The sequence below is a fragment of the Meles meles genome, chromosome X (assembly GCF_922984935.1).
Source record: "Meles meles chromosome X, mMelMel3.1 paternal haplotype, whole genome shotgun sequence".
Classification (NCBI taxonomy): Eukaryota; Metazoa; Chordata; class Mammalia; order Carnivora; family Mustelidae; genus Meles; species Meles meles.
The window spans coordinates 59,418,118-59,433,387 of NC_060087.1; the positions used below are offsets into that span (position 1 = coordinate 59,418,118).

General features: G+C 38.8%; 1 protein-coding gene across 1 annotated transcript in view; it reads left to right on the forward strand.

Annotated features, from left to right (window-relative positions):
- Positions 1-15,270, forward strand: part of KIF4A (kinesin family member 4A) — a 121,558-nt gene that overhangs the window by 87,001 nt on the left and 19,287 nt on the right. The window contains exons 21-22 of the mRNA XM_045996024.1: positions 13,722-13,877; positions 14,004-14,104. Coding sequence (XP_045851980.1) covers positions 13,722-13,877; positions 14,004-14,104 — 257 coding nt within the window. The remainder of the gene's footprint in view (positions 1-13,721; positions 13,878-14,003; positions 14,105-15,270) is intronic.

A 15,270-nucleotide genomic window follows, 5' to 3' on the forward strand; every position in this document is an offset into this window, starting at 1 on the left:
CTCTAACCCACTGAGCCACCCAGGCACCCCTGTGTTTCCAGTTTTTATTACAAATATTGTACTGAATGTGCTCGCTTCGGCAGCACATATACAAATATTGTACTGAACAGTATATACAAGTCTTTGTATGGATATAGGTTTTTATTTGGGGTAGATAACCTAGGAGTGGACTGGCTGGCTTTTGCATATGGTAGCTGTATGTTTTAACTTTTAAGTGACTGCCAAAATTGTTTTCCAAGGTGGTTGTACCTTCTTACTAGCAATTTATGAGTGTTCTTGTGGCTGTACATTCTTATGGATACTGAGTATGGTCAGTCTTTTAAATCTTAGGTATGCTAGTGAATGGGTAGTGGTACCTAATTGTGATTTTCATTTTCATTTCCCTTATTATGACTAATGATGTTGAACATCTTTTCCTGTGCTTATTTGCCATAGTGATGCTTAGTGAAATATCTCTTCAAATCTTCCCCATTTTTTGAAAAGATTTTATTATTATAAGAGATAGAGAACAAGTGGAGGGGAGAGGCAGAGTGAGAGGGAGAAGCAGGCTCCCTGCTGAGCAGGGAGCCCAACATGTGGCACCCCAAAATCACCACCTGAGCCAAAGACAGATGCTTAACTGATTGAGCCACCCAGGTACCCCGTCTTCCCCATTATTTAGTTGGGTTGTCTTTTTTTTTTTTTTTACTTTCAGTTAGAATTCTTTATATATTCTAGATATATCTAACAAAGGACTTTTATGTTTTGTAAATTTCTCCTGGGCTATAGCTTGCCTTTCCCCTTTTTAACAGTGTCTTTTGAAGAACAAGCCTTTTTAATTTTGATGCCATCCTTTTCATTGACATTTTTTTTTCTTTTATACTTAATGGGTTTTATGACCTGTTTAAAAAATTATTGCCAAACCCAAGGTCACTAAGGTTTCCCCCTTAATTTTTTCTTTTGAATTTTTTTAAGTTTGAATTTAATTTAATTTTATTCTTTTTATTTTTATTTTTTTATTATGTTCAATTAGCCAACATATAGTACATCATTAGTTTTTGATTTAGTGTTCAACAATTCATTAGTTTCGTGTAATACCCAGTGCTCATCACCACACATGCCCTCCTTAATTCCCATCACCCAGTTACCCCATCCCCCCAACCCATCTCTCTTTGTAACCCTCAGTTTGGTTCCTGGTGTCCAGAGTCTGTCATGGTTCGCCTCTCTCTCTGATTTCTTCCCATTCAGTTTTCCTTCTCTTCCCCTCTGTGGTCCTCTGTGCTATTCCTTGTGTTCCACCTATGAGTGAAACCATATATTTGTCTTTCTCTGCTTGACTTATTTCACTTAGCATAATCCCCTCTAGTTCCATCCGTGTCAATGCAAATGGTGGGTATTCATCCTTTCTGATGGCTGAGTAATATTCCATTGTATATATGAACCACATCTTCCTTATCCCATTCATCTGTTGAAGGGCAACTTGGCTCCTTCCACAATTTGGCTATTGTGGACATGCTGCTATGAATATTGGGGTGCATGTGCCCCTTCTTTTCACTATGTCTGTATCTTTGGAGTAAATACCTAGAAGTGTAATTGCTGGGTCATAAGGTAGCTCTATTTTTAACGTCTTGAGGAACCTCCATACTGTTTTCCAGAGTGGCTGTACCAGCTTGCATTCCCACCAACAGCATAAGAGGGTTCCCCTTTCTCCACATCCCCACCAACACTTGTTGTTTCCTGTATTATTAATTTTGGCTATTCTAACTGGTGTAAGATGGTATCTCATTGTGATTTTGATTTGTATCTCCCTGATGGCTAGTGATGTTGAACATTTTTTTAATGTGTCTGTTAGCCATTTGTATGTCTTATTTGGAGAAGTGTCTGTTCATGTCTTCTGCCCATTTATTGACTGGATTATTTGGTTTTGGGGTGTTGAGTTTGAGAAGTTCTTTATAGATCTTGGATACCAGTCCTTTATCCATAAGGTCATTTTCATATCTCTTCTCCCATTCCGTGGGTTGCCTCTTAGTTTTGTTGACTGTTTCCTTTGCGGTGCAAAAGCTTTTTATCTTATACAGTTTTAAGCTTTACATTTAAGTTTATGATTCATTTTGACGTGACACCTTTGTCAAAATCAATTGTCCGTAAGTCAATTTTTAGATTCTATCCCATTGATCTATATATCTGTCTTTATGCTAATACCAACATGTTTAATCATGTTTATTTATATTTATAATAAGTTCTGAAATCAGGTAGTATAAGCCCCCAAAGTTGTTATACTTTTTCAAAGTTATCTTGGGAAAACTAGGTGCTGTGCATTTTCATATAAATTTTAGAATCAGCTTGTTGATTTCCATAAAAACTCTACTGGGAGTTTGACTAGGATTACATAGAATCTGTAGGAGAATTTATATCTTAACAATATTGAGTCTTTTGATTCATGAACACAATGCACCTCTCCATTTATTTAAATCTTTAATTTCTCTCAGTAGTGTCTTAGTTTTCAGTATACCAGTGTTACACATCTTTTGTCAAATATATTCTTAAATATTTCATATTTTTGTGATAGTGGAAATTTTTTTAAGATTTATTTTTATTTATTTGACAGACAGAGATCACAAGTAGGCAGAGAGGCAGGCAGAAAGAGAGAGAGAGAAGGAAGCAGGCTCCCTGCTGAGCAGAGAGCCCGATGTAGGGCTCGATCCCAGGACCTGGGATCATGACCTGAGCCGAAGGCAGAGGCTTTAACCCACTGATCCACCCAGGCACCCCGATAGCAGAAATTTTTTTATTTCAATATCCAATTGTCTGGACATATTCATTGGTTCTTATAGCTCTTTTGTTTTTTTATAAAGATTTTATTTATTTGACAGAGAGAAGCACAGCAAGAGAGAAAACACAAGCAAGGGGGAGTGGGAGTAGGAGAAGCAGGCTTCCCACCAAGCAGGGACAAAGGCAGATGCCCAATGGCTGAGCCAGCCAGGCACCCCTTCTTTTTATTTTTTTAAAGATTTTATTTATTTATTTGACAGAGAAATCGAGATCACGAGGAGGGGGCACAGCAGACAGAGGGAGAGGGAGTGGGAGAAACAAGCTCCCCACTGAGCAAGGAAACCTATAGGGGGCCCGGTCCCAGGACCCTGGGATCATGACCTGAGCTGAAGGCAGATACTTAACCAACTGAGCCACCCAGGCTTTATAGCTTTTTTTTTTTTTTTAAGATATTTATTTATTTGAAAGAGGATGAGAGGGGGAGGGTCAGAGAGAGAAGTAGACTCCCCACTGAGCAGGGAGCCTGATGTGGGACTCAATCCTGGGACTCCAGGATCGTGACCTGAGCCAAAGGCAGTCACTTAACCAACTGAGCCACCCAGGCACCGTGTTTTATAGCTCTTTTATAGAGGCTACATAGACAATCATATCATCTGCAAATAGAGCCCATTTTATTTACTTATCAGCTTTGTATGCCTCTTTTTTTAACTTGATCTTGTCTTATTGCACTTGCTAGAACCACCAGTAAAATATTTAATTGAGTAGGTGAAAAGAGACATCCTTGCTTTGTTTCCAATCTTAGGGAGAAAGCACTCAATCCTTCACCATTAAGTATGATACTTGATACAGGTTTTAATGTATGTCATTTATCAGTTTGAAGAAGTTCCTGTCTCTTCCTAGTTTGCTGTGAGTTTTTATCATGAACGGATGCTGGAGTTTTTTCCAAAGTTTTTTCTGAATCCTATTGAGATGATCTTATGGTTTGTTTTTACTCTGTTAGTATGGCAAATGACATTGATTTTTTTCAACTTTATTAAGGCATATCTGATATACTGTAAGATTTACCTCTTGTAGTGTACAATTCTGAGAGTTTTGACAACACATACAGTTGTATAACCAGCATCACAAGCAAGGTGTGGGATAGTTTTATTGTTCTCGCTAATTCCTCTATACCTATGGTTAACTCCTCCCACAACCCTAGCTGTTAGCAAACACTCATTTGTATTCTGTCATGATTGTTTTCCCTGTGCATCAGTGTCATATAAATAGAAACATATAAAAAAAATACAGCATGACTGCTTTCACTTAGCATAATGCTTCAGAGACTCGTTTATGTTGTTCCATGGATCAGTAGTTTCTGCCTTTTTTTTTCTGAGTTGTATTCCATTGTATGGATATCCCAAAGTTTATCTATTCACCGATTAAAGGATATCTTGGAGGGTTTTTTCCAGTTTCTGGTGATTGTGAATAAAGCTGCTATAAAAGATTTCTGTGTAAACATAGGTAGACATTTCACTTGGGTAAATGCCTAGGAGCAGAATTGCTAGGTCATATGGTAAGTTTATGTTTAACTTTATAAAAAACTGCCAAATTGTTTATCCAGTTGTTCATTGCTGGTTTATAGAAATACAATTAATTTTTGTATATTAATTTCTATTTTTTGACTTTATAAGTCTAGCAACTATTTTGTAGGTTCTTTGGGATTTTCTACAGACAGTCATGCCATCTGTAAATACAAATTTATTTCTTCCCTTCTAATCTGTATGTCTTTTATTTCTCTTACTTGTCTATTACGTCAGCTTGGACCGTCAAGATAATGTTGAATAGGAGTGGTGACAGTAGACACCATTCTGTTTTTCCTGATCTTGGACAAAGGATTCAGTCTTTCACCATGAAGTATGATATCAGCTGTAGGGTTTTCATAGATATCCATTATCAGATTGAGGAAGTCCTTTTTTTTAAGATCTTATTTTACTTGAGAGAGCACAAGTCAGGGGATGGGGGAGGAGCAGAGTTGCTGAGCAACACAGAGCCCACTGCAGGGCTTGATCCCAGGACCCCAAGACCCAAGCCAAAATCAAGAGTCAGGTACTTAGCTATCTGAGCCACCCAGGTGTCCCACAGATTGAGGAAGTTCTTATGTATTCTCAGTTTGTTGTAAGGTTTTATTCTGAGTGTTGTGATACTCAATTATGAAACCAGCCTTACATTCCTTGGGTAAACTCCACTTGGTTGTAATATATCATCCTTTTTATATATTATCAAATACAGCAGTATATAAAACTAAAATTTTTCTAAAATAAAAATTTTGTGTAAAATTTTTGCATCTCTGATCATTTCTGTTGTTTTCTTATAATGTCTTCATCTGGTTTAGGTATCAAAGTAACATGGGCCTCTTTGAATGAGTTGGGAAATACTTTCTTTTTCAATTGTCTGGAAGAGTTTGTATAGAATTGATATTGTTTCCTCTTTAAAAGTTGGATAAAATTTTCCAAGTTAAGTCATCTGGACCTGAAGGAGTTTTTTTTTTTTGTTAGATTTGCTTTGGGGAGTAAGTGGAAATTAACTAAAATTCAGGGTTTTAGTTTTAAATAACTATAGGATTGCTCGGGTTATGTACTTCTTAAGTAAGCTTTGGTAATTTGTGTGTTTCAGTGAACTTGTCTGCTTCATCTAAGTTGTCAAATAAAGTTATTCATACTATTCCCTTATTATCCTTCTAAAGTCTGTAAAAGCTGTGGTAATATCATCTATCTCATTCCTGTTATTGGATGTTTTGTGCCTTTTTCCTCTTTTATGATCAATTTGGCTAGAGATTTATCAGAGAACCAGCTCATTCTCACTAATGGTTAAAATGATAAATTTTATGTCATGTGTATTTTACCAAAATTTTTTAAATGTTCCCCAAACCCCAACTCATTAGTTTCTAATTTGATCTTTATTATTTCCTTACTTCTGGTTTGGATTTAATTGGCTTATATTTTTTAGTTTCTTAAAGTAGAAGCTGAGGTCATTGATTTCAATGGGTTTTTGGTGGGGTGAGGGGCAGAGAGAGTAGGAGAAAGAGAATCCCAAGCAGGCTCCATGCCCAGCACAGAGCCTGACAAGGGACTCAGTCTCACAACCCTGAGATCATGACCTGAGCTGAAATCAAGAGTTGGACGCTTAACCAACTAAGCCACTCAGGTGCCCCTTCTTCTTTGCTAATATATGCATTCAGTGCTATAAATTTCCCCTTAAGTAATCCTTTAATGACATCCCACAAATTTTGATACTTATATTTTCATTTTCTTTCAATTCAAAATGTATTCTAATTTCCCTATTGATTTCTTCTTTGACCCATGGGTTATTTACAAATGGGTTATTTAGTTTCCAAATATTAGAGTATTTTTCTAGATATCTTTGTGTTATGATTTCTAATTTAATTTCATTGTGGTTAGAGAACATTGTGTGACTTGAATCCTTTCAAATTTAATGAGGCTTATTATGACTTAGAATATGGCCAGTCTTGGCAAATATTCTGTGTGTACTTGTTATTCTATCTGCTCTTGTTGGAGAAAGTGTTCTATAAATGTCAATCTTTTCTATTTGATTGTGCTGTTCATTTCTACTGTATCCTTGCTGATTCTCTGCCTAGTTATTCTATCATTTATTGAGAGATGGGTATTCAAATCTCCTACTGGAATTATGGATTTGTCTTTTTCTCCTTGTAGTTCTATTTTTGCTTCATGTATTTTGAAGCTCTGTTATTAGTGATGTAAATAATTAGGATTAATTGATCTTTTCATTATCACGAAATTATCTTTTTTATTCCTGGTAATATTCTTTGTCTACTTGCAGACAAATTAGCAGAAATTAGCAGAAATCAAATTAGCAGAAAAATCTATTTTTTCTGCTAATAATATAGTCCCCCCCACCTTTTTTTTAACTAATGCTAGAATATATATATATATACATACATACATACACACACATACACACACACACATACATACCTCTCCTGCTCCCCCTGCTTGTGAGAGAGAGGGAGAAGCCGACTCCCCACTGAGCAGAGAGCCCAATGCGTGGCTCAGTCCCAGGACCCTGAGTTCATGACCTGAGCCAAAGGCAGACACAACCCGACTGACCCACCCAGGTGCCCAAAAAGATTATTTATTTATTTGAGAGATAGGAAGTCTGCACATGAGAGAGAGGGAGAGAGAGTGCACGCTCATTAGGGGAGGGACAGAGGAGAGGGAGAAGCAGACTCCCCACTGAGCAGGGTGTCCAATCTTGGGCTTTATCCCAGTACCCTGGGATCATGACCTGAGCTGAAGACAGACACTTAACCAACTGAGCCACCCAGGACCCCCTAGAATGGTATGTATTTCTTAATCCCTTTGGTTTTAAGCTATTTGTGCCTTTGGTTTTTTTGTTTTTGTTTTTGTTTTTTTTTATTTGTTTATTTACAGCATAACAGTGTTCATTGTTTTGGCATCACACCCAGTGCTCCATGCAGTACGTGCCCTCCCTATTACCCACCACCTGGTTCCTCAACCTCCCACCCCCCTGCCCCTTCAAAACCCTCTGGTTGTTTTTCAGAGTCCATAGTCTCTCATGGTTCATCTCCCCTTCCAGTTTCCCTCAACTCCCTCTCCTCTCCATCTCCCCATATCCTCCATGTTATTTGTTATGCTCCACAAATAAGTGAGACCATATGATACTTGACTCTCTCTGCTTGACTTAATATTCCATTGTGTATATGTACCACATCTTCCTTATCCATTCATCCGTTGAAGGGCATCTTGGTTCTTTCCACAGTTTGGCGACCGTAGCCATTGCTGCAATAAACATTGGGGTACAGATGGCCCTTCTTTTCACTACATCTGTATCTTTGGGGTAAATACCCAGCAGTGCAATTGCAGGGTCATAGGGAAGCTCTATTCTTTTTTTTTTTTTTTTTTTTTTAAAGATTTTTTATTTACTTATTTGACAGAGAGAGATCACAAGTAGGCAGAGAGGCAGGCAGAGAGAGAGGGAAGCAGGCTTGCTGCTGAGCAGAGAGCCTGATGCGGGACTCGATCCCAGGACCCTGAGATCATGACCTGAGCCGAAGGCAGCGGCTTTAACCACTGAGCCACCCAGGCGCCCCGGGAAGCTCTATTCTTAATTTCTTCAGGAATCTCCACACTGTTCTCCAAAGTGGCTGCACTAACTTGCATTCCCACCAACAGTGTAAGAGGGTTCCCCTTTCTCCACATCCTCTCCAACACACGTTGTTTCCTGTCTTGCTAATTTTGGCCATTCTAACTGGTGTAAGGTGGTATCTCAACGTGGTTTTAATTTGAATCTCCCTGATGGCTAGTGATGATGAACATTTTTTCACGTGTCTGATAGCCATTTGTATGTCTTCGTTGGAGAAGTGTCTGTTCATATCTTCTGCCCATTTTTTGATATGATTCTCTGTTTTGTGTGTGTTGAGTTTAAGAAGTTCTTTATAGGGGCGCCTGGGTGGCTCAGTGGGTTAAAGCCTCTGCCTTTCGCTCAGGTCATGATCCCAGGGTCCTGGGATCGTGCCCCGCATCCGGCTCTCTGCTTGGCAGGGAGCCTGCTTCCTCCTCTCTCTCTCTCTCTGCCTGCCTCTCTCCCTACTTGTGATCTCTATCTGTCAAATAAATAAATAAAATCTTAAAAAAAAAAAGAGAAGTTCTTTATAGATCCTGGATATCAACCTTTTATCTGTACTGTCATTTGCAAATATCTTCTCCCATTCCGTGGGTTGCCTTTTTCTTTTGTTGACTGTTTCCTTTGCTGTGCAGGAGCTTTTGATCTTGATGAAGTCCCAAAAGTTCATTTTCGCTTTTGTTTCCTTGGCCTTTGGAGACATATCTTGAAAGAAGTTGCTGTGGCTGATATCGAAGAGGTTACTGCCTATGTTCTCCTCTAGGATTCTGATAGATTCCTGTCTCACGTTGAGGTCTTTTATCCATTTCGAGTTTATCTTTGTGTACGGTGTAAGAGAATGGTCGAGTTTCATTCTTCTACATATCGCTGTCCAGTTTTCCTAGCACCATTTATTGAAGAGACTGTCTTTCCATTGAATATTTTTTCCTGTTTTGTCGAAGATTATTTCACCATAGAGTTGAGGGTCCATATCTGGGCTGTCCACTCTGTTCCACTGGTCTATGTGTCTGTTTTTATGCCAGTACCACGCTGTCTTGGTGATCACAGCTTTGTAGTAAAGCTTGAAATCGGGTAACGTGATGCCGCCAGTTTTGTTTTTGTTTTTCAACATTTCCTTAGCAATTCGGGGTCTCTTCTGATTCCATACAAATTTTAGGATTATTTGCTCCAGCTCTTTGAAAAATATCGGTGGAATTTTGATCGGAATGGCATTAAAAGTATAGATTGCTCTAGGCAGTATAGACATTTTAACAATGTTTATTCTTCCAATCCAAGAGCATGGAACAGTCTTCCATCTTTTTGTGTCTTCTTCAGTTTCTTTCATGAGTGTTCTGTAGTTCCTCGAGTACAGGTCCTTTACCTCTTTGGTTAGGTTTATTCCCAGGTATCTTATGGTTCTTGGTGCTATAGTGAATGGAATCGATTCTCTAATTTCCCTTTCTGTATTTTCATTGGTAGTGTATAAGAAAGCCACTGATTTCTGTACATTGACTTTGTATCCTGCCACGTTACTGAATTGCTGTATGAGTTCTAGTAGTTTGGGGGTGGAGTCTTTGGGGTTTTCCATATAAAGAATCATGTCATCTGCGAAGAGAGTTTGACTTCTTCCTTGCCAATTTGGATACCTTTTATTTCTCTTTGTTGTCTGATTGCCGTTGCTAGAACTTCTAATACTATGTTGAACAAGAGTGGTGAGAGTGGTCTTAAACAATTCATGGAAACCAATGAGAATGAAGACACTTCGGTCCAAAACCTATGGGATACAGCAAAGGCGGTTCTAAGGGGGAAATACATAGCCATCCAAGCCTCCCTCAAAAAAATTGAAAAATCCAGAATACACCAGGTGTCTCTACACCTTAAAGAACTGGAGAATCAACAACAAATCAAACCAACTCCACATGCAAGAAGGGAAATAATCAAGATTAGAGCAGAGATCAATGAGGTAGAAACGAGAGATACAGTAGAACGTATCAATGAAGCTAGAAGCTGGTTTTTTGAAAGAATCAATAAGATCGATAAACAATTGGCCACACTAATCCAAAAGAAAAGAGAGAAAGCCCAAATTAATAAAATTATGAATGAAAAGGGAGAGATCACAACTAACACCAAGGAAATAGAAACAATCATCAGAAATTATTACCAACAGTTATATGCCAATAAGCTAAGCAACCTAGATGAAATGGATGCATTCCTGGAAAACTACAAACTCCCAAAATTGAACCAGGAAGAAACTGACAACCTGAAGAGACTGATATCTAGTAACAAGATTGAAGCAGTGATCAAAAACCTCCCAAAAAACAAGAGCCCAGGACCTGACGGATTCCCTGGGGAATTCTACCAAACTTTCAAAGAAGAAATAACACCAATTCTCCTGAAGCTGTTCCAAAAAATTGAAGCAGAAGGAAAACTTCCAGACTCTTTTTATGAAGCCAGCATTACCCTGATCCCCAAACCAGGCAAAGACCCTACCAAAAAGGAGAATTTCAGACCAATATCACTGATGAATATGGATGCAAAGATTCTCAACAAGATCCTAGCATACAGGATCCAGCAGCACATTAAAAAGATTATCCACCATGACCAGGTGGGATTCATCCCTGGGTTGCAAGGTTGGTTCAACATTCGCAAATCAATCAATGTGATAGAACAAATCAATAAGAGAAGAGAGAAGAACCACATGGTCCTCTCAATTGATGCAGAAAAAGCATTTGACAAAATCCAGCATCCGTTCCTGATGAAAACGCTTCAAAGTATAGGGATGGAGGGAACATTCCTGAACTTCATAAAATCTATCTATGAAAGACCCACAGCAAATATCATCCTCAATGGGAAAAAGCTTGCAGCCTTCCCGTTGAGATCAGGAACACGACAAGGATGCCTACTCTCACCACTCTTGTGCCTTTGTTTTTAAAGTATATTTCCAGGGTATCTGCTGGCTCAGTCAACAGAGCATGCAACTCTTTTTTTTTTCTTTTTAAAGATTATCGGAGCACCTGGGTGGCTCAGTGGGTTAAACCTCTGTCTTCGGCTCAAGTCATGATCTCAGGGTCCTGGGATCGATCCCCGCATCTGGGCTCTCTGCTCAGCAGGGAGTCTGTTTCCCTCTCTTTCTTCTTCCATTTCTCTCTGCCTGCCTCTCTGCCTACTTGTGCTCTCTATCCATAAAATAAGTAAAAAAAATCTTAATTAAAAAAAATATATATATAAAGATTCTCGTTTATCTATTTATTTGAGAGAGAGCACAAGTGGGAACGAGGGGCAGAGGGAGAGATTCCCCACTGAGCAGGGAGCCCTATCTAGGACTCAGTTCTAGGACCCCGAGATCATGACTCCTGAGCCAAAGGCAAATGCTCAGCCAACTGAGCCACCCAGGTGCCCTGAAGAGCATGCAGCTCTTAATCTCAGGGTCATGAGTTTGAGCCCCACACTGAGTGTAGAGATTATTTAATTTACATAAATGAACTTTAAAAAAATAAAGTTTGTTTCTTGTAGGCAGTGTATAGTTGGGTCTCACTTTTATAATCTAATCTGATAATCTGCATTTTAATTGGGGTGTTTAGATCATTTGCTTTTAATATAATTATTGATATGGGTAGGCTTGACTTTATTATCTTGCTATTTTCTATTTGTCCCTTCTGTTCATCATTCCCTTTATTTTGTTTGTTTTCTGGCTTCTTTTGGATCAACTGAGTATTTTTATGATTTCATATTATCTCCTTTGTTGGCTCATGTATGGTTTTGATGCTTCAGTTAGAAATATAAACATTAAGGATTAAGTTCCTTTGAATACTTGACTCCTTTACCATTATGAAATAATCTTTTTTATCCTCAGTAATATTCTTTGATTTGAATTTTACATTATCTGACGTTAATGTATCCATTCACTCAACACTTCTTTTTATTACTTTTAAGCATGGTATGCCTCCATCAAAAGTGAAAATGTTCTCAGAGATGGTTACTTTTATAAACTAAATTTAGTTAGTTTTGTTTGCTTAAAAAATTTCATTCATCGACTTTAAAGATTAAGAATGCATATCTAATTATGTCTCCTAAAGCAAGAGAAACAAAAGCATAAATTGGTAGGTAGTACATCAAAATAAAAAGCTTTAGCACAGTGAAGGAAACCATCAACAAAGCAAGAAGGCAACCTACTGAATGGGAGAAGATATTTGCAAATGATATATCCAATGAAGGGTTACTATCCAAGATATATAAAGAACTTGTACAACTCAACAACAGAAAAGCAATCAAATTTTTAAATGGGCAGAGGACCTAAACAGACATTTTCCCAAAGAAGACGTACAAATGGCCAACAGACACGTGAAAAAATGCTTAACATCACTACTCACCAGGGAAATGCAGATCAAACCACAATGAGATATCACCTTATACCTGTAAAAATAGCTAAAATCAGAAAGACAAAAATAACAAGTGTGGGCAAGAATGTGAAGGAAAAAGAACCCTCATGTCTTGTTGGTAGGAATGTAAATTGGTACATCCACTGTGGAAAACAGTATGGGAGCTCCTCAAAAAAATAAAACTAGAAATACCATTTGATCCAGTAATTCTGCTACTGGGTATTTATCCAAAGAAAACAAAAACACTAATTTGAAGATATTTGCAACCCATGTGTATTGCAGCATTATTTATAGTAGCCAAGATAAGGAAGCAACCTAAGTGTCCATGGATAGATGAATGGGTAAAGAAGGTGTGATACACACACACACACACACACACACACACACACACCCCACAATGGAATGTTACACAGCCATAAAATAAAGGATGAGATCTTGCCATTTGTGACAACATGGATGGACCTAATACCTCTAGGGTATTATGCTAAGTAAAATAAATCAGACTGAGAATGCCAAATAGCATATAGTTTCACTCATATGTGGAATCTTAAAAGCAAATGAATGAACAAACAAAAAGCAGTCAGACCTATAAATACAGAGAACAAACTAATGGTTGCCAGAGGGAAAGGAGGAGTAGAGGCATAGGCAAAATGGGTAGAGAGGAGTGGGAGGTACAGGCTTCCTGTTATGAAATGAAGTCAGAGGAATAAAAAGAATAGCATCAATATAGTCAATGATATTGTAATAGTGTTGTATGGTGACTAATGGTAGCTACACTTGTGGTGAACAAAGCATGACATACAGAGATGTTGAATCACTACGTTGTACACAGGACACTTGTGTAACATTATGTGTCAACTATACTCAAGTAAAAATTTTTTAAAAAGAATGGGTATCTGTGTAGTAAATAGAACAGATAATCAAAATGTATTTCAGGGGCACCTAGGTGGCTCAGTGGGTTGAGCCTCCGCCTTCAGCTTGAATCGTGATCTCAGGGTCCTGAAATTGAGTCCCGCATCGGGCTCTCTGCTCAACAGGGAGCCTGCTTCCCCTCTCTCTCTCTCTACCTGTCTCTCTTCCTGCTTGTGATCTCTCTCTCTGTCAAATAAATAAAGTCCTAAAAAAATATTTAAAAATGTATTTCAATTCCTTATCATGACTAGTTAAGGACAAGTTAAGGAGAAAATGGAGAAGGCAAAGATGGTCTTTAGAAATGCTAGGATATGTAGAGAAAGATTTTCTGCAGAAAGCCTCTTATGACCTTTTTGAATGTTGCTGTTAAAAGCTCTTGGAGAGCTATTACAATTTTGGGTGAGTATAGACATGAATGGAAATCTCACTTCTACTAATGTGGGCTCTGTTCTGAGTGAAATTAAGTCTGGAGCTGAATCTAGCCCATGGGCCAGAGATCCCTTATCCCTAACTCAACATCACCAATCTCTCTTCTAGAATTGGCTTGCAAATGAAATTGAGGTTATGGTCAGTACTGAGGAAGCTAAACGCCATCTGAATGACCTTCTTGAAGATAGAAAGATCCTGGCTCAGGATGTGGCTCAACTCAAAGAAAAAAAGGAATCTGGGGAGAATCCACCTCCTAAACTCCGGGTGAGTGCCCTTCTGGAAGGAGATACATTACCAATAACCAGACTCGGCCCTCCCCAGGAACCCTCACAACTTTGGAAGATTACTTTCCTTTTAGCACCTCACCCTCATTCCCACTATTCTTTACAGAGGCGCACATTCTCACTTGCTGAACTACGTGGTCAAGTTTCTGAGTCAGAGGATTCCATTACAAAGCAGATAGAAAGCCTGGAAACTGAAATGGAGCTCAGGTAATGTGACTGTCTCTAAAGCATTGTAATTTATAAAAATTTAGGCCTGGAATCAAAATAGAACCTATCAATCCAGTGATTCAAATGCTTGTTTTTCAAAGGCTTTGTGATGATACCGAAGTGAGAAAATGTAGCAATTTTTTTGAACCATACAGTTCACTAGACACATTAGATACATTTTCTAATTCAACCCCTCCCTGTGAAGTATTATTATACCTTATGAGGTAAGTATCATTCTTTTTTTTTAAGATTTTATTTCTTTATTTGAGAGAGGGAGTGAGAGAGAGAGAGCATGTGAGTGGGGGGAAGAGGAGAGAGGGAGAAGCAGGCTCCCCACTTAGCAGAGACTGGTGCGGGACTCAATCCCAGGACCCAGAGAACATGATCTGAGCCGAAGGCAGATGCTCACCTGACTGAGCCACCCAGGCATCCCCTAAGTATCATTCTTCTGACATCAAAGTTCTAAATAGAAGTTCAGAAATCTTTTTTCTTTCTAAATTTTTCTTAATTTTTATTTTTTGAGAGAGAGAGAGAGAGAGAGAGCATGCAGGGGAGTGGGGCAGTGGGAGACGGAGAGAGAGAATCCCAAGCAGACTCCCTGCTGAGCAAAGCTCAATGCAGGGCTCAATCCCACGACCCCGAGATCATGACCTGAGCCAAAATCAAGGACACCCTACTGACTGAGCCACCCAGGCACCCCAGAAGTTCAGAAATGTTAAGAAACGTGCTCAAGGGCTCCTGGGTGGCTCAGTGAGTTAAAGCCTCTGCCTTCAGCTCAGGTCATGATCTCAGGGTCCTGGGATTGAGCCCCGCATCGGACTCTCTGCTCAGCGGGGAGCCTGCTTCCTCCTCTCTCTCTGCCTGCTTCTCTGCCTGCTTGTGATCTCTGTCTGTCAAATATAAATAAATAAATATAATCTTTAAAAAAAAAAAAAGAAACGTGCTCAAGGTTATACAGAGCTGGGATTCAAAACCTGGTCTAATTCCAAAACCCATGCTCTTTGTGTTGCACCACATGTTAGTATCTCTGAAATGTAGAACTAGCTAAAAACAAAACTTTAGAGAAAATCAAGAACTGATGCCAGAAGAGCACCAGTACAGAAGGAAGTGAACTTTAGGGTTCATCAGCAAAGCAGATATAATAAGTAGAAGTAACGGTGTCCATG